Source organism: Lytechinus variegatus, chromosome 7, assembly GCF_018143015.1.
Source record: "Lytechinus variegatus isolate NC3 chromosome 7, Lvar_3.0, whole genome shotgun sequence".
Lineage (NCBI taxonomy): Eukaryota > Metazoa > Echinodermata > Echinoidea > Temnopleuroida > Toxopneustidae > Lytechinus > Lytechinus variegatus.
Genome location: NC_054746.1, coordinates 22,073,010 through 22,100,390, shown reverse-complemented (window position 1 = coordinate 22,100,390; position 27,381 = coordinate 22,073,010). Strand labels below are relative to the sequence as shown.

General features: G+C 34.5%; 2 protein-coding genes across 6 annotated transcripts in view; both read right to left on the bottom strand.

Moving 5' to 3' along the window:
* The window catches only part of LOC121418758, a 32,237-nt gene extending 21,771 nt beyond the window's left edge, over positions 1–10,466 (bottom strand). For all 4 annotated transcript variants that reach the window (XM_041612843.1, XM_041612845.1, XM_041612846.1 and 1 more), the window contains exons 1-6: positions 10,088–10,466; positions 9,591–9,748; positions 7,674–7,804; positions 5,081–5,172; positions 1,878–2,142; positions 1,292–1,441 (exon numbers count right to left, since the gene is read on the bottom strand). In XM_041612843.1, coding sequence (XP_041468777.1) covers positions 1,292–1,441; positions 1,878–2,142; positions 5,081–5,172; positions 7,674–7,804; positions 9,591–9,711 — 759 coding nt within the window. In that variant the 5' untranslated portion in view covers positions 9,712–9,748; positions 10,088–10,466. The remainder of the gene's footprint in view (positions 1–1,291; positions 1,442–1,877; positions 2,143–5,080; positions 5,173–7,673; positions 7,805–9,590; positions 9,749–10,087) is intronic.
* A 7,916-nt stretch (positions 10,467–18,382) lies between these two features.
* On the bottom strand, positions 18,383–23,101 carry LOC121417984 (isoaspartyl peptidase/L-asparaginase-like). 2 transcript variants are annotated; one of them, XM_041611690.1, is made up of 6 exons: positions 22,432–23,098; positions 21,105–21,247; positions 20,535–20,695; positions 19,944–20,071; positions 19,205–19,318; positions 18,383–18,611 (listed from the first exon to the last, which is right to left on the bottom strand). In XM_041611690.1, exons 1-6 carry the CDS (start codon positions 22,712–22,714, stop codon positions 18,406–18,408), a joined length of 1,035 nt encoding a protein of 344 aa, XP_041467624.1. In that variant the 5' UTR covers positions 22,715–23,098; the 3' UTR covers positions 18,383–18,405. The 2 variants fall into 2 exon arrangements, with proteins under 2 accessions (XP_041467624.1, XP_041467625.1); XM_041611691.1 differs by lacking the exon at positions 21,105–21,247 and having other exon boundaries at positions 20,535–20,691; positions 22,432–23,101.
* Positions 23,102–27,381: the final 4,280 nt, after the last annotated feature.

The following is a 27,381-nucleotide window of genomic DNA, read 5'->3' as shown; positions in this document are numbered from 1 at the left end:
AGCCAGTGTTGTTACAAGACACAAAATATCAGGTCAGCTTGACCAGGGAATTTGAACAAAAAATGATAATAATAACGCGATTCTTGTATAGCGCATACCACATTATGTCATAACGTCCCTATGCGCTTCCAAGGACTTTATTACCCCGGATTTAGCCCCGCAGCTTTTTACAGCGCGGTGGCATTTCAAGGAATAAATTCCTGCCAGGTACCCATTCACCTCACCTGGGTTGAGTGCAGCACAATGTGGATGAATTTCTTGCTGAAGGAAATTACGCCATGGCAGGGATTCGAACCCACGACCCTCTGTTTCAAAGTCAGAAGACTAATCCACTGGGCCACAACGCTCCAAATAAATCATTAAAAACATGACAAACAATGACATATTCAAATATGATTGGTACACTACATTAAAACAGTGGAATAGTGACGTAGGATGAACGGGGTTCATCAAAAATAACAATTCGTGTGACAGTCGTGACCATCTTCTATTCAGTAATTTATGACAATGACAGGAGGGGACAGGATACCTTCGTAGTCATGACATCTGAGGAGCGTTCCATCAACATTTTTTTTGTAAAATCTGACAACTTTCCTTGATTTTGATTGGCTGAGAATCATTGTTACTATGAAAACTATCGGATTAATCTAGGGACTTGTCAGATAAATCGTCAGACTTAGCCCATATACTCTCTGCATAAAAATATCATACAAAACGCGTCTGTGTTTACTTTACCCCTATACAGTACATTATTTATGTACACAACTTTGTTATCATTTGCTTTATAATTTTGGTGTATTAATTTATTACAACCATTCGTATAGGTCTCTTGTGCTTTTTTATTTGACATAAATTCTGGAAAAATACTAAACTAAACTTAACTTGATTCAACTAAATTTAATTAAAATGAACTAAATCAAACCAACCAATCCAATCTTATTTAAACCAAACTCAACTGAACTTAACTCAACAAAACTGAACTAAAATAACCAAAGAAAAACTTAACGAAACAAAATCAAACGCAACCCGATTCAAATTATCTCAGGAGAAAAAAAAATGGTTCAACTAACCTCTAGACTGAGTAAACGTAACCAACCGTTCCGAATCAAATATAACTTATAACTCAAACTAACCTAAACTCAACTCAGTTTAAGACGATTGAACTCAAATCAACTCATCTCATCTCAACTCAACTCGATGCAACTAGACTCCACTGAACTCACTCAATCAACTAAGCCAAGCGATATTTGAAATCGAAAAAAAAAATGAGGATAATTATAAAGACTCTTACCTTCTCGAGATCGGCATAAAGGTAGATCATCCTTACTTTACTCTCTTCTTCTATAATGAACTGTAAACCGTTGGGATGGCGTATCTTATCTTCTGAAGCAAGGCATACATGTACATCCTTCAGACTCACATCTCCTCGAAGATTCTGCTTCTGAAATGTGATATTTCAAGAAAAAAGAGAGATCAATGCATATTGACATACGAACTCATCGATGATTTTTTAATTGATTATTTTTAATCAGATTAGTAGGATTATAGCACAGTTTACATTTTACAAATTACTTGAATACAAATACTTGGTCAAGCAATTTAAAACAGTAGAACTTTAATTGAGATATTGTGATACAATAAATCTAGTCTGTTTAAAATTTCATGTTATCCAATAAATGAAGGCAAAAATATATTTCCTTTCGTTTTTATCACTACAATTCGAACAAACAAGTGCAGAAGCATAATTATAGGTTTAAATATTTATTAAAAAATCACTTTCAAAATCAGAATGGTCATAGCGCCAGTTGCAACTCGACCTAAGTATCGTCAAATAAAAATTTAAAAAACATAGAGAAAAAGTTCAAAAGGAAACTTACATTTGCATCCGTGTAGTAAACCAGTGATGCCCGCATACCAGACTGACTACCAATGCTGAATTCAAACCATCTCTTCTGGAACATATCATCATCCCGTCCTCGTTTCCATAGATAACCAGTCTTCTTTCCTATCTTCAGGTAAGCTGGAACACTGGTTGAGATGTTCTCTGTTCTACTTGGTAGTTTAGGGAATAGAGACTCCTTCTCCACAGCCATGAAATGACGTTTGATGTATTTAGATACCAGCCAGTGTTCCCGAAAAGCCCTTCAATAAAAAGTGGTAAAAAACAAGTTGTTACTTTCCATCTTTTATTTTTAGCTCGTGGATAATATTATTTTTTGTTACCAATTATTATTATATATATTATTATAAACATATATTATTATAAATATATATTATTGTAAATAAAATTGATTAATGCTGATTAAGTTGTTTCTCAGGACCTTGCCTCCAACAAACTTTAACGACCAAGAAAAAAAAGTGAAAAGGAAAGAAAAGAGAGAAGGGTGAAATGTGATATTACCTTCTGGATATTATGTCCAATCTATCACAAAATTGGATTTTTGTAATAAAAATATCGAAATGTTTGTTTGCTCGCTTTAAATTTTTTTTTATAAATTTTGTCACATACGCCATATCTGACCCTCTCAAATTTTTTGGTTCATTACGCTCTTAGTCCAAAATAATATTTTATATGGTTCTATAATTATAAGGTAATTTACTTTTTTTAAACCTGCGTTATCTGCCCCTCTTTTAAATGACTTTTATTTAACTGAACGTCTCTTTTTGGTCACCCTCCTTCTCAGGCCGTCTGTCACATTAGTGTCTATCACCCCCACTATACGACCCCCTCTCCCCTCTCCTCTTTCTCTCCTCCGTCCTCTCTTTCCTTCTCTCCCTCTCTTTCTCGCTCTCTCTCAGGACAAACGCCCTTGTTTGTTAGATAAAAGGGTCATCATCCATACATCGATACTTCCTGTTTTAAAATGATCAATTTCCCTTCAACAAAAACATAGGCTTATGTGTGAAATCTGAGACTGGTGTACAAGTCTATTTGGTTAATCCAACACGTTTTTTTTATTCGATATCTGTGTATATACTTCATTTACCCATGGATTACATATTAAGTTTAAGCGAAAAATAAATCTGGTGATTCCATAAGAATATCGGTTTTTGGACGCCCTTATTTTAATTTCTTTTCGCACTCTATTTACTCCGAGAGCCATCAAAATTTTCACATGAACTAGAAAACATAGATAAATCACTTCAAAACATAATATTATTTACACTCTAAATTACAAGGATTTAAAATTAAATCCATTACGGCTATGAATAGTGACCAGTCGATGTTAGGATTTAGAATTATTCCTTAAAGATTTAAATGTCAATAAATTTGGATTTGAAAATAAATCTTTAAGATTAACATTTAAATCTTCAGGGATTAATTTTAATTCCTAATATCGACTGGTCACTATTTACAACCGTAACGGATTTATAATAAATCCCTGTCATTCTAGAGCGTAATAATGAAAACATAGCGCTCAATATCGTTCATAAGAATCATTAATGGAAGTGTATAAATCCTGCGGGTTGAATTAAAGTTAAAGAAGAAACCTTGCAATAAATTCCAGAATTGAAGGAAATGACAATAATAATAATAACAACAAAATGAAAATATATTTCATGATAATGGGTTATGTATGGGTATAATGATGAAATGTAACTATACATTCTAAAAACAGAGAGTACAAATTTACTCAATGTTGGGTAAAAAGGGAACATGCATGTTTGAAGAGAAAAAAATGCATGGTTGAAGGGTAAATTTTAACGCAATATTGCGTAAAATTTACAAAATATGTCGTCTAATTCTACCCAACAAACATGCATGTTCCCATTTTACCCCATCGGGTAAACATGTTTAGAGTGTAATAAGTATGTACATTTCATATTAAGCCCATGAAAGTTAGTAATTTGGCTCAATTTTGGCAACAAACAAAATTAAAGTCATGAAGTCACGTGTGTAACCTACAATGCAAATGGTTTTCTTGTCTTATTCCCCTGATTATTACAAAGAGAGAACATATACGTTTGAAAACCAATATAAATTTACAAATCCAACATAACATCTCGTCCTGGTAACACAAAACTGAGTGATTGATCCTAATATTGATTTCACGATTGGTTGCATTGCTAAGGATGTGTGAAATCAATTACAACTATCACTCTATGATCAATCTCTGTGATTGGAGTTATAGGGTCCTAATTTCCTTATTTTCTTACTATAACCAGGAAACGTTTTATATTTGCTTTACTTCTCAAAGGCTATGTTACGACATGAAGAAATAGTACAATTTTAGAACCTTGATTTCACAACGGTGATTTACACATTCAGACATTGGCTAAAAAGAGCAATTACACAAAATTACAATACGGAAAGTTGAATAATCATTGCAGTATTTTCCATTCGTGTATATTCAATGAACGAATATTGAAAAAAAAACGGCCAATTATTGAGGTGTATTTGCGATTGTCAATTAAACTGGAATAAATGAAGTAGAAATAATACCAAACATTAGACGCACAGGGGTATTGATATTTTTAGTGATAATTGATCACTTATTTGTTTCTCTTTTAAGTAAGACTAAACAAAATAAGCGGTATGTCTATCAATATGTTTGGGAGGGGGTTGAGTTACTCCACCTCATGAGATGTCTGGGAAATTGTTTTAAAGATTACTACAATGTAAAAATATTGGGTAAAAGTTTTACCACCACGAGGGTAATTATGTGTCCAACCAATTTGGGGCAGCTCAATGCGGGAAGCATATTGCCTAGTAAGGTTAAAAATAAGCAGCAACTACTTTACAATGGGCAAAATTTTCATCACACTGGATAAACAAAAATGCCCTAAAGAAATGCAAAATGTTCGTTGGACACAGTATAATTACCCTCATGGAGCACTTTTACCCAATATTTTTTTAGAGTGAATAAGGCATAATGCAACCTCACAATCATGACATCTACTTTGATAACAGGGATCAGGAGCCAATCAAATTTAAGTTTCCCTTGTTAGTTATTAATGTCAAAGTTTCCATTCTAATATACTTTCTTCATGAAATGGGTCCAAGATAGGGAGTTGACGGGGGGGGGGGGGCTTGTGATTGGTGCAATGGAGGGGGGTGGAGGAGTTGGGGGCTATTTACCTGTTGAAGCATCTTGTTGGTTTCTGATATCCCGGTGGTGCTCGTTTTTCATAAATCTCGTTCATTTCCTTATTGCATGTCGCCTCCATTTTCTACATATAATGTTCAAAATATTATGGTTAATGAATTAAAGGATGGATAAAGATGCAGCGCTATGTTACAATTACCGATAAAAGCTAGGTACGGCTATTTTATGAAGTGGTGTGGTATTCCTTTATAATTATAGTTAAACATCTTAACTTTTAAATGAATCGATGCATATAGGGAATCTACCATATAGGGAAGGAAAAATAGGAGAGTAAATAGATTGACGGAATATATTCCAGTCACAGTCAAACATCTTCACATCGAATGTTAATGTACTCTAATAAACTGGCTGAAATTCTAACGATACCTGTATTTGCAACAAACAATCCCTTTAAGCGTGACGGTTTTATTCGATTAATCATGTACGATTGAGTACGTTTCTATTATGTCTAAAGAATGGGCAAATACATTTATCAAAAATGTAATATCCTGCAAATTGAAAATAAAGGAGAAAAACAAATCTTTTGAATTGAAAATGCGCGTGAGAGAGTCAGTTTGCGGAAGCTGAGCTGGAAATTAAGATATATATATACAGATGTATCTTATAAATATGTATTTGAAAAGCTTGCTTGCATTTAATGATAAACTACCACGGAAAAAGAAACTTTAGCTGAGGTATGAATTCTATGATAATTGTTTGTATCTTTGTAGTTTTCTCTGCAGAATAGCAGTGATCTTAATATCATTATTATTTTCTTAAAATTCCTATAAAAGTTAAATGAACTCTTCTTTTTTTATCACATATCGAATTCTTGCGTATTCATTTCCAACAGAAAAGTGGAATAACAATGATTTTGCATATATATTCATATAAAACAAGATATTGCAAGCAAACATTGCATAATATCTCTTTTCTATGAGTAAACATAACAAATCATAAGAGCAATACATTAATAATATATGTGGAAGTGGAGAGATCCACTAGAAAGCAAATCCATGTAAAGGCCCTAGAATTTGTAGACCCTTTCAATCGCTTTACACTTTTTTTTAACCAGTCACCGTCTATGCCTATCGCTCAGCAGTTTGAGTAGAAATTCACTAACCACACTCCTCTCCTTCTTATATCTTACTTTTCTTTGTTTCGTGTTTTTTATATAACTTTTTTTTTCACTTTTACAGCCTTTATCATGTTTATAGCTTTCCAATAATTGTTCGCCAGATTTGGTTTCAAACTTTCACCGATTTGCCTCTCTAATTATTATTAAAATGCTGGAACAGCTTACCGTATGGACTGGATAAATCTGGATTTAATTTTCTTATGAGAAAAGAACGAAACATACGTGTTAAAGACTTGTGGTAAGTAGACATTTGATACCGTCTGAATGTAAGACTACATAGGCGGATGGTGAGTACCAAAGTAAATAGGAGACTATTGTAAGGGGAAACCCCTTTCGTTTCCTGCTCTACATATCAGGAGGCCATTCATTGTGTTCCGTGCATATAATGAAGCAAACAGACGAATATGATATTTGTCAACAGTTTGTAATGAATAAAATACCAAGTGGTCAATGACCCTTTCCAAATAATCAAAGTGAAATTGATTTTAAGACGACTATCACAAAAAAATAATCGCTTGATTGTGTAGTCTTTATGATATAGTAAACAAAAATTGTTTTTTTGTAGAGTACCTATTGAAGGATATTTTGACTGTACATAATGTAACTGTAAATTGTATTGTTTCTTCAGCCGTGATGACATAACATAAGAGGAGGGGTGCAGTATTGAACAATATGAGGAGCAGCAGCATCACCAGTATAATTTCAAAATAAGAAATATTTGCCACAATATAACTAGTAGTAGTATTTGTTGTTGTTGTCGTAGAAGTAGTAGTAGTAGCAGTAGCAGCAGTAGCAGCAGTAGTAGTAGTAGTAGTAGAAGTAGTAGTAGCAGTAGTAGTATAGTAATAGTGTAGTATAGTAGTACTGTAATTCAGTAGTAGTAGTGGTAGTAGTAGTAGTATAACAGTAGTAATAGAAGTAGTGCACAGTAGTAGTAGTATTCGCAGTAGTAGTAGTAGTATAGTAGTAGTATAGTAGTAGCAGCAGCAGTAGTATAGTAATAGTGTAGTATAGTAGTACTGTCATTCAGTATAGTAGTAGTAGTAGTAGTAGCAGTAGTAGTAGTATAGTAGTAGTAGTAGTAGTAGTAGTTGTTGTCAGTGTACTCGCAGTAGTAGTAGTAGTAGTAGTATTTAGTAGTAGTACAGTAGTATTGGTTATAGTGGTAGTGATGGTTGTGGCAGTGTAAAAATAAGTGGTAGCAGCAGCAGAAAGTACGTAGTTGTAATTATAGTTGTAGTATTGGCAGTATAGTATAGTAAGAGTACATTACCAAGTAATAGTAGAAATACACGTAGAAGTTGCAGTAAAATTGTTATTCTTGTAGAACTTTTTTCTCAATCATTCTGCTGTACCGCTATAAATTACCAAAGGCGCCTTTTTCTCGAATATACTAAACCTGAATAAAGGAATTTTAATCATGTTTTGATAAATCAATGATAACTTACCTTTGATTCTTCTTCGGTCCATTCATGGCTACTCAGGATAGATTTGAATTCTACTTTTGTCACAGATTCGTGAAGTGATTTACATTCATCACAAACAATTATTCCAAGATCAGTCGACGCCCAAACAGGATCTAAACGGTAAGTGAAAAAAACGATGATGATAGAAATGATAGTTATTATAACAATGAGGATGATGTAAATACCGGTGTAAATAATAGTAATAATAAATAATCATAGAAACATTGCTTATAATGATAATAATAACAACAACAATAATAATAACAATAATAATAATAATAACAATAATAATAATTATATTAATAATAACAATAATGATCATCCTAATGAAAATCATAATGAAAAATAATGAGAACCAAATAACTTAGCCAATATTCCAAGACAGTAATCTTCAAAAAAAATATGTCTTGATAATTCCCTTTAATTTACAGAGAAGGAAATGAAATCATGATATTATATATCACACAACATGTTTTCATTTCTTCAACCTATTATGGTGGTGAAATTTCAAAAGAAATGAAAAGTTGTTTTCATAGAAATCAGGTCAAGTAAATATCACTTGGCGCGGGGGTGGGGTTGGTGGACCCGACTCAGAAGAGAGTGGGAGGGGTGGAGATTATTCTTTAATAAAGTTCTCTCTGCAATGTTAATTTTTCTTGTTCACCCCTCTTACTCCTCTGCATGGAATACAATCATACATAAATACACATACATATATATTGGGTAAAATCAATCATATATTTTCAAATCTGTAAATTAATCATAAAAGGAAATACAATTAAGTAGGCCTATATACTATATAATTTAGAATGCCGCATACATTTTATACATGTTTCACTGACCATGGGTAGGACTGACCAAGGCTTTCTCTTCGATTTTTGTTAAGTATAGTCAGAAAATGGGGGCATTCCCTTATTACGTAAACGATTAAGTTATGTAAGAAAAACGCTAGTTTCAACCATCAGGAATTTGCATTCATTGCATTCGTATATATATATTTCAGTAAACGTTTAAGATAGTATTTTCCAGTTTAAATGAAACTTTAAATCAAACTCAGAAAAGAACATCGTCAAAGTTTAATTCAATCATCATGTGGGGTATTGTGACGTCTAAAATGAATTCTGGCTAAACGGGGTTCTAAAGATCTCAACCAAACGTCAATAAAATGATAAGAGAGGGAGATAATAGACTTTGGCCATTATGACTTATTTCTGCCTGTCAACTCATGCACATGTGTTCCGAGTTTAGTCATCTTCTCATTATACGCTAGTCTCCTTTATGTACGTAATACCATAGAGCTAAATCTAATGGTAATACCTTGGTCATAGTTTCGTATGTATCGTTAAATGGTGGTTATCACAAGGAAAATATATATCTATCAAAAATCGATCTCCTCTATAAAATAATAGAATTATCAAAATTATATCAACTCGCATTTATTGGAAATCATACCTCCTGGTTTTTAATATATATGCTAGCTATACCTTTTAAATGTTTATTTTTTTATATATATATCATGTCCTTCATCAACCTTTTCTTGACTTACTTAATGGCTTAAAAATATGCTACCATACTGGGCTTATACACCAGGATGATTAATTTTCATACTACTACTACTTCTACTACTACTACTGCTACTACTACTAACAAATATACAAAAATAAAATCGGTATTAATTGGCAATATATGTTTAGATGCATTAGTTATTAAAACAAAGAACTTAATAATAAAGAGCCTTTGTTTCCATATGTAATTATAATATCCTAACCCTATACTCATATTACTATACCTCAGGGTATAGGTTGATGATAGACGTGTAAAATAATATCAACTTAGGCTTGTTATATTCCAGTGATAACACATGCAGTGTAATTAATAACATCCTTTTAATAAGCTCACCTGGAAAACCGCATTTTTCACAGTCACAATCACGACAGTCAGCACATTGGTCATTGCCAGCTTTTACCCGCAATGTAATCACCCAAGATTCTCGGCCTGGGGTCCTACTGTCACCCGCCATGACTTCACCCCCAATCCTACACAGGCTCCAGCTTCACCTGGGAGAACGAAATATCATATTTTATTGACAATGATACTGCTATAGAAAAATGTTTGATGTACCAATGAATTATTAATACATGAAACTTTTTCTATTATTAATATCATCAAAGGATGAACATCAAGATTTTTTATCCCACCAGTTTTCAAAATCAGTTTAACGAAAGTACAACTTTTTCATTTCTCACGTTCTTATCTTCTCTTGAGTGTGTGTGGGTGTGGGGTCCAATAAGCCCCGCAGTTCGCGCCAATGATCCATTTGAAGGATCACCAAGGATTCTATTATTATTGACAGCTAAATTAGATTTGTCACAATAGTTGCCTCAAATAAAGCATACCTGCTTTCGAATATGAGAAGAGCACAACCAACATTCATGTCAGCTCAAGCACGAAGGGAAAAATCCAATTGTATATAGTATTCCACTTATAATCAACGCCAAGTTTCTGCCGGTCCAAAAGTCACAAGCATTCGTAGAGATAACTCAAGGCATCAGCATGTAGATAAGCAAGCATTCAAAACATGTCATGTAAACAGATGATAATTCACATGCTCGCAAGTGTTTCACTGTAGATCGATGTTATGGTGCTTCTGTCTACATTAGCTATACCATAGGCGATATATTCCTGTCCGGTTCGGAAGTTCTTGCCTGGTTAGATCATGGACTTATATACTCCAAGGTTTACTCATGGTATAGACTGATTCAAAAGTGAGGCCCGCGCGAGCTCACAAACACGGAAGTGCCCGACAGAAAAGGGGTTACGAGGAGCATCAGAGCGTGCGTCAATAGAAGAAAGAGTCATATGCAATATAGAAATATCATGGGGGACAGATTAGAAATGAAACAGAGTTGAAACGACTGCAAACACAATTCTCTGATGTGTTTAATCTTTCATCTCCCTTCCTATACCATGCCCAAAGGGAGAATGACACGTGACAATGAGATGACTACATGCCTTACGTGGCATCAGGATATACGATAAAAGATAATGATAACATTTATATTGCTTTAAAATATGATGGCTTACGACTTTCAGAATCAGGATCTTGCACCCTATCCAAGCTTGCACTTGTTAAAGTATAACAAAGATTTAAAATGAAGAGAAGATGAAAAGTGGAAAGATGAAACTTGAGCCGCGACGATGGCGTCGAGTGAGTTCAAAATATGAAAGTTTTTTTCCATCGTCTAAGCCCTTCGAACCATTCACAATGACTGCTCAAAAGCCAAGGGAGTTTTTTTTCAATCCGGGAGTAACTAAAGCATGTCTAAAGCATTGGTAGGGGTTTAATAATGAAAATTGTACTGGAGTATCATTTTACCAACTAATGTAATGACTGTTTACCTTTTTTCATCTGTATGTAGGGTCTATCTATATATAAAAAAAGAAGAAATATATGATGTTATTGTTCTAGTGCTCTCTTTCTGTTAGGTTTTGTTTTACATTTTAAAAACGGCTACTTTATGTACTTTTCCTACACTCTTAAAAAGGTTTGGCAAAAAAGGCCGAAGTTTTAACCATCACTGCATGGGCAAGTGACAAATATTGCTTAAAATCTGTCCAACTTGGGTAATGAAAACTAATGGATAATAAATTTGCTCAATTGGATAATAATTGCCCAGAAAAATATATATATATATTATTTACCAACATTCATTACCCAACACGGTGGACAGTATGTTGCCCAAACTTTTAAGTGTGTACAAATGTATTGTTCACCAGCAGGTACTAGGTTTGAAGATAGTAATTTTTCCTCATTTTTAAATTTGCCCTTTTTTTTGTACTTCTCTTAGTTCTCTTTACTTTTATGTCTTACTCTCTTAAGCGCCTTGAGCATTTAATCAAAATGGAAAAGACGCTATATAAATTATATGTATTATTATCATTATTGATTGTATATTAGATGTAATAATTAAGATAGTGTTCTGTCTTTACACATTGGAACGACTTCTACTTTATGAATTACTTAAAGACCAATTACTTATTGCGCAAGCCCAATTATGTTAGGAGGGAATGGCTTATATTTTACTTTTGGAACATGGCGGATTACCACAGATTGAATTACACAATCAGTTTAATAATTCGAAAAAGGGGAATAGAAATAAAGAGACTGGTTGTATCTTTTAGACCTAATTTACATAGAATTGTTGTTGTAACAGTTTTACATTAACACCTTGTCTGTTGACATCTCAAATAATAACGCGATAATAATAATGGAGAAATTAATTTCCTTTCGATACGACAGGTTGATAGCCAATTTGGTTTCCATTGCTGCCGTTGTATAACAAATGAATATCATCACCGCAGTTGAAATGGGTAGGGATAAATTGATTAATGGATGAATTTTTATGATCAAGAAGAAATCATCGATATTTCTGTTTAAAGCTCTTACATACCCGGCCTACTGTGGTAGATTTAAAACGGGGTTTTATTTTCAAAGAAATTAATCATGATTATGTGCTCACATCTTTAAACAAATCAAGAAGGCGCAAAACCCGACTTCCCCTTTCGCTTTGTATATATAAAAGGGCTAATGATCTGTATAATGAATATAATCATTCGTGCCCAATCATTTAAAACAGGGGCAATTTTATTCACCTAACTAGACAGGCCAATGAAGATGGTTGGATCATTTTGCTCCATGAACACCAGTCCTATCTTGATAGGTCATCCTCAACTAATCATTAGCAATTGTGCTCATACCAAGGTCAAGTCCACCCCATAAAATTGTTGATTTGAATCGATAGGATAAATTCAGAAAAATAAAACAATTCAATTTTTTATCAAAATTGAGCGAAGATAATAGAATTGTGACTATTCAAATGTTGCATCATTTTGGTAAAAAAACGTTATATGCATGTCCTCATGAATATACCTTGCGCGAGATGATGATGCCACATCCACACTAATTACCCTTTTGTATTTTATCTTATGGAATTATGTTTGCTCAAATTTAGTCCTCCAAGAACATGAAGAATGTAAAAATAGAATTGACACCTGATTTAATGTGTAAGATAGTCATTGCTGAAACTTCTTTTGATACAAGCAAAGCACATTTTACACACAGTCATGTATGAAAAGTTTTAACAATTGGATTTCATGAAATGAAATTAGAAAAAAAGAAAGCGAGGGGGACAAGACCAAGGAGATATCACCTCTAACATCTCCTTGACAAGACTTAACCATCCCACCAACTACATATTCATGACGACTTTGCATTTGCATGATAACGCAACACCATGTGAATTCTGTGATCACGTGACGCCGTGAACTATTAATGGCTGGGGACTTATCAGCCCCCCCCCCCTCATCCTTGTCAATTTTCAGCACAAACTTGCAACGATTTCTTCTTCTTCAGTCGAGACTTTATTCATCTCTTCTTTTACATCTTGCTCATATTTTTAAAACCCTTTTCTTAAAGATCAGTTTTGAAATGTTGAGGTTAAATAATTTTCTTGCCGTGATGTGTCACAAATAAGAATTGTTGTCCATTCCAGACTCTGAATGCACACCATTGCTTTTTCCATGTTTCTCATAGGTTTTTATCATGTTATAAATAGATAACATATCATAAAGCTGATAGCACATCCTTAATTTATGTATAGGATAAGAGAGCCCCACGGTTTTTAATAAATGGACGAGGTCAATCCTTCTTCTCCTCCCCTTCTCCTCCGTCTTCTTACGCGGCAAAATAGCCCAATATTTTTTGGTTAAAGGACAAGTCCACCCCAACAAGAAGTTGATTCGAATAAAAAGAGAAAATCCAAAAAGAATAACACTGACAATTTCATCGAAATCGGTTGTAGAGTAAGAAAGTTAAGACATTTTAAATTTTGCTTAATTTCACAAAACAGTTATATGCACATCCTGGTCGGTATGCAAATGAGGAGACTGATGACGTCATCCACTCACTATTTCTTTTGTATTTTATTATGAAAAACTGTGAAATATTATAATTTTCTCCACACTGTCAAGTGAAACAACGATTAATTCCTCTTAGCTCTTGTGGAATTAGCATAGTTCAATACTAAATGGTTCATTCAAATTGGTCTTTATTGTCAAATATGTAAAAATGATATATAATTCACACAATAAAAACAAAATAGTGAGTGAAGGACATCAACGACTGTCTCATTTGCATGTCACTGAATTATGCATAACACTGTTTTGTGAAAAATAAGCAAAACTTTAAAATGTCATAACTCTCTTATTTTACATCCGATTTGAGATGACATTTTCAGAGTTATGCTAGTTTGATTATTCTCTATTCATTCAACTAAACGTTTTTCTGGGATGGACTTGACCTTTAAAAGAGCGAGGGAAAATCTCAACATTGCTTATTTTCATTTAGTTTGCTAACAAAAATATCCGCATCCGGATCTAAATATATTGTCAGATAGATTAATTTGATCTGTTCTGAAGTGAAAATACTATAGAGTTAGTTGTCTCGAAAAAAAAATCCCCCGACATTTTTTTATTTTAAAAGTTCTTTTCAAAAGATATGTTGATGGCAATGAAAAGAACCACTCAAAGGTTCACGATGAATAGGGTGAGCATTACCTTCAGCATGGCCAGGGTGATTTTCATTGAATTTATAGGGGGCGGGGTGGGGTAGGGGTTAGAGATTGGATAAAAAGGTAAGATCAAAGTCTATTCACTGTCTCTCTGATTCTTTCTATTTCTATATATCGCTTGGCATAAAGTATACTCGCGTACGTTTTTCTCTTGCAGCTCTCCATTCTGTATCTCCCCCTCTTTATTTACTCGCCCTTCCCTCTCCCCCCTTTCTCTCTCTCTCTCGCGCGCACACACACTCCATCCCACAAGCCCCACTCATCTGTCTCTTCCCCTTTCTGCTATCTCGCCACTCTCTGTCTCCTTCCTATTTTGCTACTGGGGATTATCTAAAGTGAGGAGAGCGGAGAGGGTCTGAACATACTGAATATTTTAATTGCTTCTTTGTAACCAAGTATACCCTTGAAGCTTTTAAATTTATCCTTTTCAAGTTCAAGACCTTCAGGAGGTTATTCAAATGACGTGGAGTTCATTCAGTCAACGAAATAATTAAAGAGAGATTATATAAGAGGGGATTTACGAGGGGGAGCCAAATGAAATGATATAGAATATTGATCGATGGGGGGGGGGCGATGGCGATGATTGTGGTGATGATGATGATGATGACGACGATGACGATGATGATAATGATGGTGGTGATTGTGGTGGTGGGGATAATTAACAAAATTATGATGCGAAATATTAATAATGAGGATAACAATAATCATGATACCAATAATTACTAAAAAAAAATAAAAATAAGAAGAATGCTGAATACGTCATGGGGAATCCCCGTAAATTCAGCGAGATCATGACATCATCGGATTTGAAGGGGTAATCAAGATATAGCCGTGATGTCCTGGAAGGCTGGAATCAAGCTCGGCCATTTCCGGTTGACATCAAGGAATTGGCCCATAAAAAACACGGATATAGAAAACCGAGTTTGCAGTGGTGGCATCAGGGTGTTGAATGGGGCGACTGACTCGTTACCACGACATTTGCTCCGGCGACAATTGCTCGGGGCTTTATCCCGGGTTAGGGTTGTAGTATGGTTTTATGTTTTATGTTTAGGGTTCGGCTTAGGATAGGGTATAGTGTTAAATCTAGGGTTGAAGTTGGTCATTTCACAAGTGTGTGAAATTTACAGCGGAGAAATTGTCGCCGGAGCAAATGTCATGGAACCGATGGCCCAAGGGACATACTGGATTTTTCTCAATAAAAAAAATGGTATAAATACTACTTAGTGACATGTCCAAGTCATATAATTTGCTTACTCTTTGCCCTTTTCTTGTTATTTAATATTTTCCTTTCATACGTATGAAATCATGGGGAATGTCACCTCTGTCGCACTACATCTGTATCCTTGCTAAATCGTTGACTAAATAAACACATAATATACATAGACATATCACCACACACATCATGTGGATCTAAAGTATTTTGTGAAAAATCTGTCATATACGTTTATCTATTAAGAAGATAAAATATGTTCACGATTGAAGCAGACTATATCAAAATGATTATAATCCGTCAACATGGATTTATCATGTACCATGCAGCTTTAACATAGTCTCATTCTACGAACACGATATTGAAATACTAAATACAGTGGTTAGTAAGGCTAGGAATAGTTTTAATAGTTTAATGAAAAGAAGAAATGTGAAATCACTCACAATGACATTAAATTATGCGCAGTTTTCTGCAAAAAAATTCCACTGTTCAATATTCCGTTAACTAGAGCATGTAGAGGGCAGCATTGTACAAAATGATTGGTGCCATATTGGCTGCTCTCCATTCCCATTTTCTTTTTGTTTTTGTTTATATATATATATATATATATATATATATATATATATGTATATATATATATATATATATATATATATATATATATATATATATATATATATATATATATATATATATGTATATATATATATATCTTTATTCAGATTGGTGTACACTTTTTAAGTATAAACATTGAGACTTATTCGTTTTGTATTGTTTTCTTGCCACTGCTGGGACGGGGCGCCTTGACTGCTTTCTTGGAACCGTTTTACAAAATATGGAGATATAAACATATCATGACCTTTTTTTCATTATAGGATAGTCTATTCACAACTTTATCAAACAAAGTCTTATATATATCAATTTTATTGTTTGCTAAGAATTTAAAAAGTCATTGTGCTTGGATTTTTTTCATCATACAATACAATTATTATACAGTATATAAACAAGTGAAAATAACTGTTTTCTCTGTTTGTATTATGGGTTGTGACAATCTTTGTTTTAAAAATGTTTATCATAATGTATAATATTTCATTTGTTATAATGCTATTATGTACTTTACTTTATTTTATATATTTTCTTTATTACCCTTAAATGTATGAAAAATGTGATATTATCTGAATAAAGGATAAAAAGCTTTAAAAAATATTCAGGGCCAAGTTGGCACAGATTATGATCAAGTATCGTTTATTGATTCGTACACTTTTATAATGTTATCTACATGAAAAATAAGCTTAGTACCTTCTTCAACAAGACCTTTGTTTCATATGCATATCTTTAATACGTAGACATACTAACTTTCTTCTGATCAATTTTATTCATAAAACTTGTTGATATCGGAATATCCATATCATGAAGTATAGATGACTTCTATTGGTCGAGAGGTACAGCTGTTTCGTCTTATAAAGCAGATGAAAAATTCCTAATGTAACGTTTATCCACAATCAACGACCAATGACTGCTGCTTCGTTTCACCATTTTTCGGCAAAGACTTCTTTGTTTTTTGTCATGACGTGAATTTTGACAATACATTTACTGTGCTCTTGATTTCTCCGTACGTTGCTAAGCGAAATCTCCCTATTAACAAGCACCATCGTAACGTAAAGCAAGAAGAAGACAGGTTACGTTTTCTTTAGAAAGTTTGCAAACATTCCCTGAGAGAATAATGAAAATAAATGCAAGAATGCAACCAAACTAACCACGAATTATAGACAGCTTTAGATTTGCAACGCAACTTCTGCGAGGATCGGCCAAAAATATACTCAAGACATGACAAGGAGTATAGCTGTTTGGCGCAACCGCATAACAATATTTTCGCAAAATAGTAGCCGCGTCACAGAAGATGCTATACCACACTGTTAGAAAATTTATCCTTAAAATAAAAGAAGTTCCTGCAGCAGAGTCTCGAGAACACCTGTAATCTTACCAGATTGCGTAATCTTACAGGAAATTGGTATTTGGTGTATGGCATCTTACAAATTTCCTTTTTGAACAGACCTGTTCTGTTAAATTGCAGAAAAAAATCATGTTTTATGAATTTACAGAATGATTCTGTAATTGCTTTCTGCAAAATCTTCTTTTATTTCTCTGTAAAATCACGGGTTTTTTAACAGTGCAGTGAGTTTTCGCATCGCAACGAACGACAGATTTAAGAACACAGAAATGCAGAAAAAAGAATGCCCGTCAAATGACAAAAACAGTAGGAAAGTCTAACGAGAAGATGCAAATATGTCGTTTGTCCAGAGTCCGGGACGAAACTGCTGTTTTGATACACCAATTGTCGACAAAGACTTCTTGGTTGTGCATTGTCATGAAGGGCATTTGACAACATATTTCTATATTCTTGAATCCGTGGTGCGTCATGGAGCGAAAAGTCTCTACTATACCAACGAACACACATTTGTGTTGCTTTGGGTTTTCATCTATTATTTATATGAAAATGTCATAAAAACAGACAGAGGGTGTTCTATATGGGCAGATGGATTATTGTCAGATTTACCTTCCTGTAATGAAAATGCTTCATTTTTGCTTGAAAACTGTATACTTCCAGGGTAGCACTCCAGCCAAAATGGCTTTTATATTGAAAATCTTGAAAAAAAGTAGTGTTGATTGCTTAAAACAAAACGACAAATAACAACAACCCTGCAGTGGCATTTGAAAATACCAGCCGAGAAATCAAAATAAATATTTCAAATGAGATACAGCACAATATTTAAACGTCCACATACCTTGAGATTAATCATTAAAAAATATATAATGAAAATATACGGGGTTTTTTTTTCTTATTTTGGATGTAAGGCCTATCTAAAATAGTTGGTTAAACTGCTCCCCCATCGATGTCGTCACCTGGGTCAATACCATATCGAACGGAGTTGTTAGAAGCGAAGGCCCATGCCATACGTTCTGAGTTAAAGCTCTTGGCCAACTGACCGGATGAACTGACCACTATTGCACCTCCTACACCACCAACTCTCTTTGACATGAATGCAATGGCCTTATCGGCTGCCTCTTTAGCAGATAAACCTGGAAAAAATGAAGTTAATTTACCTTTAATGTTATAGTTTAAGATTGGGCAATCGATGAAATGAATATGAAGATATAAGGAAACGGGCTTAAAACAAAATACAAGTAGATTTCTTGGGCATGTATGGTTTTATCAATGATGACCTCAAGTGACCTCAACCCACAAAAACAAGACAAGTTATGTTTTCCAGTAAATTTCCACTTTATTATTTTTCTTTATTTTGTATTTTGCCTTATACTTTGTAATTTTGTTATTGAAGTTTGTTTGGTACGAAATAAATTTTGAATCAATGAATCAACCAATCGATTGATAAATTATCAATAGGTCAAGTAAGTATTAATCAATCGATAACATACGAGAATACTCACTCAGGTATAAAGAGTGCATTTCAATCTCATATTCATATCATAAACAAGCTGGAATAGGGACACAATCATCATACCTCCACAGTACAAACAAACAACAATTATTATCTATATCTATCTTCTTAATGAACAGACACATGACAAGATCTATAAGTCATGCCACAAACACACATCTCCCTCACACCTTCACGTTCTCAAAAATCCACACAAAATTGAAATCATAGTACCTAAATGTTCCATATAACTGATGATAGTTCTGGCAAGAGTGACTTTCATGATATTTTCTCCATGCCCTGTGGTTGATACTGCTCCGTATGCATTATCACAATAGGCGCCACTACCTATATGTACAAACAATAATAACAAAAAGACTTTAAGAGGATTGTACATGAGATGATGAACGTGTACAATAACTGTTTTCGACGAAATTAGATTAATAAATATCCCTAATACTGGTGGTTTATATCCCTGATGTAAGAGCTAGATGTCATGAGCATTTCTAGAAAATAAGAAGTGACTTGAGCCATGGACCTAATAGGTCCATGCTTGAACTGTTGGATTTTTGCCGATGTTTTCCAATAATAGGCTTACTCCGTTACAATTTAAGAAAAAAGGTTTTGTTTTTATAGGGCCTACACTTTTCATCCAATGACCAATTTCGTATAGCAAACATTGGTAAAAATGGGAGATTATTGGATATGCAAATTCTACCATAATTGAATCGGATCTATCTGCCGAAATATTTCAATATCATGGCAAAAACGGCTGCAAACACAGCCCCAAAAGTATTTTGTACATATTCATTTCAAGACCAATGTTTGTGCTCGATCATAATTATGATCACCAACTGAAAGTAATCTAGTAGTAATTCTCGAATGTATATGACCATCAAATTGATGACGTTGTAGTTAAGAGAAGTTCTATACCATTTTAGTATTTTCCGAAAGAAAATATAAAGAGTCTAACCTATGATAGGGCTATCACCAACTCTCCCGACCTTCTTCGCCGAGATTCCCCCAGTTGAGGTAGCACACGCGACATTGCCCAACCTATCAACGGCAACACACCCGACAGTATCATGACCAGCGTCTGTCCTGTTTAATATGGATTATTCAAGAAAGAAAGAATAAATCAGTTTCTTACTTCAAAGGATTTGACTTATACGATCGCTTATAGAATGTTTGATAAGCATTTTTGCATTTCATTTTAGGCGTGCATCAAGAAACACATTAAGTCTCAAATCTCACATCCTGAAGAGAGGCAAGATGTGGCTTGGGCTCGAAAACTCGAACTGTTAGATACAACCATACCAAATTACCACTCATAATTTTCGTTACTAAATACGTGGTGATATGTGACATCAAGTTTGGCTGGTTATTACCTTGTCAGTGAGGGCCCAAGATCTCCCCTTAAAACACCCACTTTTTTGCTCTCTCGTTTCTCTCGTTTAATGAATACGCAATGAGATAGAGTTGAATGAGTATGTTTATGCATCTATAATAATGACTTCATTTTAGTTGAAATGTAATGTGATTGAACCTGGTTTTGTCTCCATACCTACTAGAGAAGAAAACATCGACAGTCTTCTTGAACTTCCGATACTCCTCCCATGTTTTCCTGGCATCTTCTGTCACCAGATCAGAGGTAGGTACTTTCTCGATCCCCATCTCATTGGCAAATTTATTAGCTCCATGTCCAACGAGAAGTGTGTGGTCTGTCTTGATAAAGAAAAGAATGCTTCCATTGTAAAAATCAGGAAATGATGATTGAAGATAATAACAATTAAGCTGAAAATGACATGTTTTCATCTTCACTTCTAAAGAGGGAAAAAGACGGGGCACAACATACCACAAGGTTTTCTCTGTGAACAAATTTGGGTCAATAAGGAGCAAATCACCATTAAACATCAGCAGCAGCAGTTATATGCAAAATGATATGAATGCATTTATCTTATTTTTCATCAACAATTATCATTATCCCCAGCATAGTCATCACCACTTTCATCATCATCATCACCACCACCACTACCAGCAACAACAACAACATCATCATCATCGTTATTATATTTCTAGAATTTAGTTCTTGATACTTGTTTTGTGACTGTAAAATAATTGTTGCATTGTCTACCTGTTCCATAACCTTTCGAGCCAATGAGATAGGATTCTTGATGTTATTAACGCAAGCAACGGCTCCACATTTCAGCTCCTTCCCTTCCATGATGATGGCATCCATTTCAACATCACCGTCGTAATTAAGAACAGACCCAGTTCCTGAAAAATAATGATAAAAAAAACAAAACCAAATGATCATCCTGATCATGGGAAAGCGCATCCAGCATTGCCCAATATAGGATGACCGAAAAGAATAATATTCATCTAACATCCCCTCCCCGTGAGTGTGGTAAAATTTGATTTCATTGTAAAAATCAGCATTGTTACAATAATAATATTAAATATAGGCTATTGTCGGACAATAGGGGAGCGTAAACTACACAAAATTTTCACGACTCAGAATAGCGAGAGAGAGGAAACGTAAAAGGGTGAAATATTGTATCCTTTTCTAAATTTCATGTCAGAATCTATCAAAAAATTAGATTTTTTTAATTAAAAAAGGTCAAAACTTAGTGCTCGCTAGCTTCGCTCTCTCACAGCAGTTCAGGGATTTCGCCCCATATGTCGTGTCTACTCCCCTCATTTTTGTTGGCTCAATACACGTCCGATTCCCCAATGCACCGGACAATATTCGACTGCATTCCGAAAACAGTGCCATGTTTAAGATGGAACTTAGCGACAGATTTCTTTTGTAGAACTGTAACTTCATTATTGAAATTAATCATAAGCAGTGGCGTATAGAAATGGTTATGGGGATATGGTCAAAAAAGTTTTACGACCAAGAAAAAAAAACAAGAAAATGATAGAAAAGAAACAAACTAGGGCAGAATATGATATCATTTTCTAAATATAATGTCAAAACCTACTACAAAAATAGATTTTTGTATAAAGAAGTAAAATATTTGCCCTATACCCATTTTAAACCCCTCAACATGTATTTGGGAACACTCTGTCCTTCGGAAAGGATGCAATGGTTGGTCCTGTGAGTATATGTTCACCCGGTGTACTGCAATTGGGATTAACGGAAAGACAAAACAAGACAAATTCACAATGGATTCCATAATGTATCTTATGTAACATGTTTATTGCACAAATACATATTGCAATAATGTATAGTATTGCTGAAATGACTGCTGTTAATGCTGCCCCCCCCCATAAAAATCATATTAGTCCTAAATACAAATTTCACGAGCGAGCGCAGCGAGAGAGCGAGAAAATACAAAGTTTAAAAGCCAAAAGCTCTGAATTAATTTACTCAGATATTGTTTTATGAAATGGAAATATTCAAACGTCCTGATTTTATAGCTCATATCACTCAAATCTTGCATTCAAAGAGGACTCACCAGCATCGAAGACAGGGTCATCTTCTAAAACCCTGACAGCTTGTTCAACTGCATCTACTGCAGTCCCTCCATCCTCTAGGACCTTATAGCCTGCCCTGACAGCCCGCTGGACACCTTGACAACTAGCCTCCGTATCGGCTTGAGGTATGGCCCACGCTCCTCCATGTACTGCGATAGCTGGAACAAAACAATTCCTCTCCATATTGTTCGTATGCATTGCTTGACAGACAATCCTTGGATGTGTAGAGAGAGTCAGACAAGAGCTGTAGCAGATATTGTTCATACCCGTCAAACGCGTATTGCCTATCGAATTGCTAATCACTGTTGCAGACGAAAAAAACAACGTAAATATTCGAGCTTGTCGAGCTATCGTCGAAGCAAAATTCCAGCAACAATGTTTACAGTATATTCAATTTTGGCAAAGATACATATGCACAAGAAAAATGACCCATGGTACAGCTCCTTGGTACAACCTGGGTGAACACGACGGGTATACTCCACGAGTATAATCTAGGTCAATGTATATTTACTACTGTGGAACACGTGTCTAGCTAACGAGGGCAAAGGTCTTACATGCGCACACTCCAGCACGTTACTATCAGCGTGAGATAATCCATGTCATATCGGAAGGCGTGAGTGACTGCTCTTTACTGTCTTTACTCCTCCTTTTTTATATAAAAAATAGCCTCATGGCACTTTTGAATGGCAAACCAAACCATAAGTAACATGAAAGAATTAAAACAAAGTAAACATAAATATGAGGACGGTCTATGCTGTATTAAAGGATGTGGTCTCGGACTAAAGATTACTTATCCATTGTGAGTCCCCGTACAACAGTTTTATTTTGACATCGATGTACTTGGCTAGGTTCAGAATTGTTCAAAGCTGTATTCACATGTTGAAAGACAACAAAAGAAGGTGAACGGCTTTGTGAATTACTGTTAAGTATTAGTCTTTACCATCCATACCTTGATTCATAGGTCGGTCTGAGAAAACCTTTAATTTACATGTCGAATGGCGCGTTATACCACGCAAGGTACTTGAGTCAGATTATAAGTTCTTGTATAGTCGTGACTTTCGGAAGGTGCCTATTATGTTCGACAACACAGAAAAATTAAGAAGGAAGAGCGAAAAGAGTAAAATAGGAAACTATTTTCTGAATTCTATGTTCGAATCCGTCACAAAGTAGGATCTTTATTTTAAAAAGGGGTATTTTTTCCTCACTCGCTTCGCTCGCAACTATTTAGAAAAATCATCGGTATACCATATCCTGTCTCTCAATGTTTTGTCTCGTTACGTCACTGCTGCCTCTGCGTATCCCAACACGGTGGCGAACTATTGGGGAAGAGGGGGGTGGAGACCACAATTTGTTGACAAAATGCAGTAGTATAGTTTTAATAAAACCATGTATTGTAAGTCTTTTTCTAAAAATCATAACTTTTTTTTCGATGACTTACATGCAAAATTTATGACAGATTATTGAAAATGTCACATTCTTGTTTGTCAGGTATTCCAAACTCGGCCCTCAGAAGGCCTACGCCAGGCATGCCAAGTGCTGCATATACAAATTGAAACAGGGTTCCAACCCGAATAAAATTGCTACAAGTTATAGGTTTCTGATCTCATTTAGAAGACAAAAACAAAAACAAACAAGCATATAGTACAGCATTGCCAGGGGCGGATCAGGGAATCCCTAAAAAAGTTTGACTATATAGAAATCAAATGTATGGTGACTTTTGATTTAATTGGGGGTGCTTGTCTGAAAATGTTTGAAGAAAAAGTTGGCCCCTGCCCCTCCAACTTTTTCATTAATTCTGGATCCTGAATACATAGGCCTTACTTTACACACCAAACTGATATCTTTCAACTTATTCTCCTTGTTCCGATTTTGATATCATACTATCTTTTTAAATCCCATCACTAAATAAATAATGTTCCATATTACTTACTCCTTCGCCTCTCTTTCTCGTTTCCCTTTTATTCTCTTTCATCCCCCCCCCCTCTTTCAAACTTTCAAGCTCTCTCCTCCACCCTCCCCTCTCCACTCTCTCCCCCTCCCCCTCTCTCTCTCTCTCTCTCATATCTTTACCTCTCTTTGATTATTAAGTACCAATAGGCATACGCAAAGATGAAAGGTAATTCATATCGCAGTATTTTGTTGTATAATTTGTTTGCTTTTAATTACTGTACGAAAAGTTTAAATTCCTTATCCCAATTAAACATTATCTGTTCGCACATGACCTTGTATGACGTTTAACGTCATAACATTGATAGGTGAATATGAGAACGTATATCTACTTTATTATCTATCAATATTCTTTGAGGGCTTTACTTTACATTAATCTACAATCTGACGATATCAGTATTAAAAATAATTCAATGGCTTTCGCAATGGTTTTAAGATTCTTTTCATTATACTGCCTTTGTCGACACTGGGGTACCCAAGGAGAGAAATTAACCTGTATTGATAATCTGTTTTCAAATTCTAATATTGAATGTCCGAGTTGTTCTTGCGATCTGTGGTCGAAAAAGAAAAGATGCATTAATTATGATTGAGTGAAAAAAGAAAATCAGCAGTGCACAAGCTGAAATTCGATAAAACTATGAGTTTTTTTACTAATGGTAAGAGTGACTTCTACTCAGTAGCAATTAGGTTGAACGGGATGACGCTTTACAATCTAGAATGTGACTAGTAACCCTAATCATTCATCGTTTAGACATTCCTTCCAAAACATTTCCCACAATTTCACTTTGAACACCCCACCCCCCAAAAAAATGAAATTGGAAATTGAAAGAATCAATCTGACATCTACTTTATACATGATATTTAAAAAATAATATATTAGTTACATGTATAAGAAAAAATTGCAATAGTAAAGATGCCATGTCTATAAAAAAAAGTTTACAGTTTCATTTTCACGATTTCGGACCCCTGTATCCAGGAGCATACAGGCACTTTAGGTTCGCCCCCCCCCCCCTCTCTGGAACAGTACATATTAATCAAAATGGCAACATGCCGACCTTTAGAGGCAAAATTAATGTAGACCATTTTTTGATTTGATAACTTTTTTCTTCTACTTTTTGTTTGTCAACTTCTCGTGGAGGGAAATGTCTACCAATATCTAAACCTCTATTATTGTCCGCCATTTTTATCGACGACCCTCCTCCCCCCTTACAAGTGGTCTTAGGTTTGGTATTTTGAAGAAGATTTTCCAAATCGACTGTTTACAAACTGTCTATTTCAATTAGACTTTCTTGAATACCTATACCTTGAATTTCTCTTATTTCCTACATGTTTGCATGTTCTGAAGAAATAAGCTTTCCATCCACTTAAAAATAAAATTTGAGGTGTACCCCTGATATTTATAAATGTGCTTAAACGTGTTATACAGGTAGTTCGATATTTTTTCTTCAATTTTTCAAGTCTTTTTGAACCCATACGAGTACAGCAAGTAGCAAGTGTACGCTATGCTGTTAGTGCGTTTGCCTTATATTATTATATTGTTTTGTTTGCTAAGCTTTATTTTGGTTAATATTGCTTTTTGTCACAATAATTCTGATCCGTCTTAATAAGTTGTAAAAATTGTAATTTTACCTTGATTATGACTTTTAATAAAACATACAAATATAAAAAATATATATCCCATACGTATATATATATATATATACATACATATATATATGTATGTATATATATATATATATATATATATATGTATATATATATATATATATATATATATATATATATATATATATATATATATATATATATATATATATATATATATATATACACCCCTCAAAAAAGTTCTGCAACTCAGGTTTGAGTGCTAATAAATTTCTTAGTGTGCCATCTATGTAAAAGTGGTAGCATTGGAAAATATGATTATTCCTCTTTACGATCATGACTTGTCATTTATAATGCTAGTGTTATCATGAAATACACAGACATGATATTATATGCAGCAATGTGAAAAATGAAATGTTGCAAAATTCGTTGCCATGTCATGTTTGAGTTCTGCAACTCAAACTACAAGTTTGAATGCTAATAAATTTCTTAATGTGGCATCAATATGTGTAAAAGTGATATCCTTACAAAGCATGATTATTCTTCTTTACAATCATGTGTCATTTGTAATGCTAGTGTTATCATGAAATACACATACATGGTAATGCGCAGCCATGTTAGATATGAAATGCAAAATGCGTCGTTTCCAATAGCGAATTTCCAATTGTTTCAAGGATGGACCGAGTGCATTCACTGTCACCTGTATGGTGAAAATTCTATAGAAAGGGAGACTCTTGTTAGAAATCAATGCATTTTGCAACATTTCACTCCTGACTTTTCTCAATGTTCAGGGTGACTGCGTAATCCATGATTACATAATCATAGCAAATGGCATGTCGTTGTAAAGAGAAATAATTCAGCTTTCCAATGATACCAGTTTCATCTTTTATTCTTCATTAACCAAAAATATATCATCCCCCAAACTGAGTTGCAAAACTTTTTTGAGTGGTTTATTATATACCAACATGCTTATATAGCGCATATCACTGCCAAATGCGTCCCTATGCGCTTCATTGGATATTATTACCCTGGCTTTAGCCCCGCAGCCTTTTACAGCGCGGTGGCATTTCAAGGAATAAATTCCTGCCAGGTACCCATTTACCTCACCTGGGTCGAGTGCAGCACAATGTGGACAAATCTTGCCGAAGGAAATTACGCCATGGCTGAGATTCGAACCCACGACCTTCTGTTTCAAAGTCTGAAGACTAATCCACTGGGCCACATATATTATATACCACACACATGCCCCTCCCTAATCAAAATTCCCTCGCGTCCTACACAGTATCATATCCAAGTGTTATGATGTTAAGTGTTTTTTAAGTATCTTTAATTCATTTTTTAATAGAGAAAGTAATAATTTAAGCGCTTACCTCGTAAAT

Excerpts from the sequence above, each read along its gene's own strand:
- LOC121417984 (XM_041611690.1), bottom strand. The coding sequence starts at position 22,714 with ATGAACAATATCTGCTACAGCTCTTGTCTGACTCTCTCTACACATCCA. Across the intron at positions 21,248-22,431 it reads TGACCCTGTCTTCGATGCTG|GAACTGGGTCTGTTCTTAAT; the intron begins GTGAGTCCTCTT and ends ATTATTTTTCAG. Across the intron at positions 19,319-19,943 it reads TGGTGATAGCCCTATCATAG|GTAGTGGCGCCTATTGTGAT; the intron begins GTTAGACTCTTT and ends TTGTACATATAG.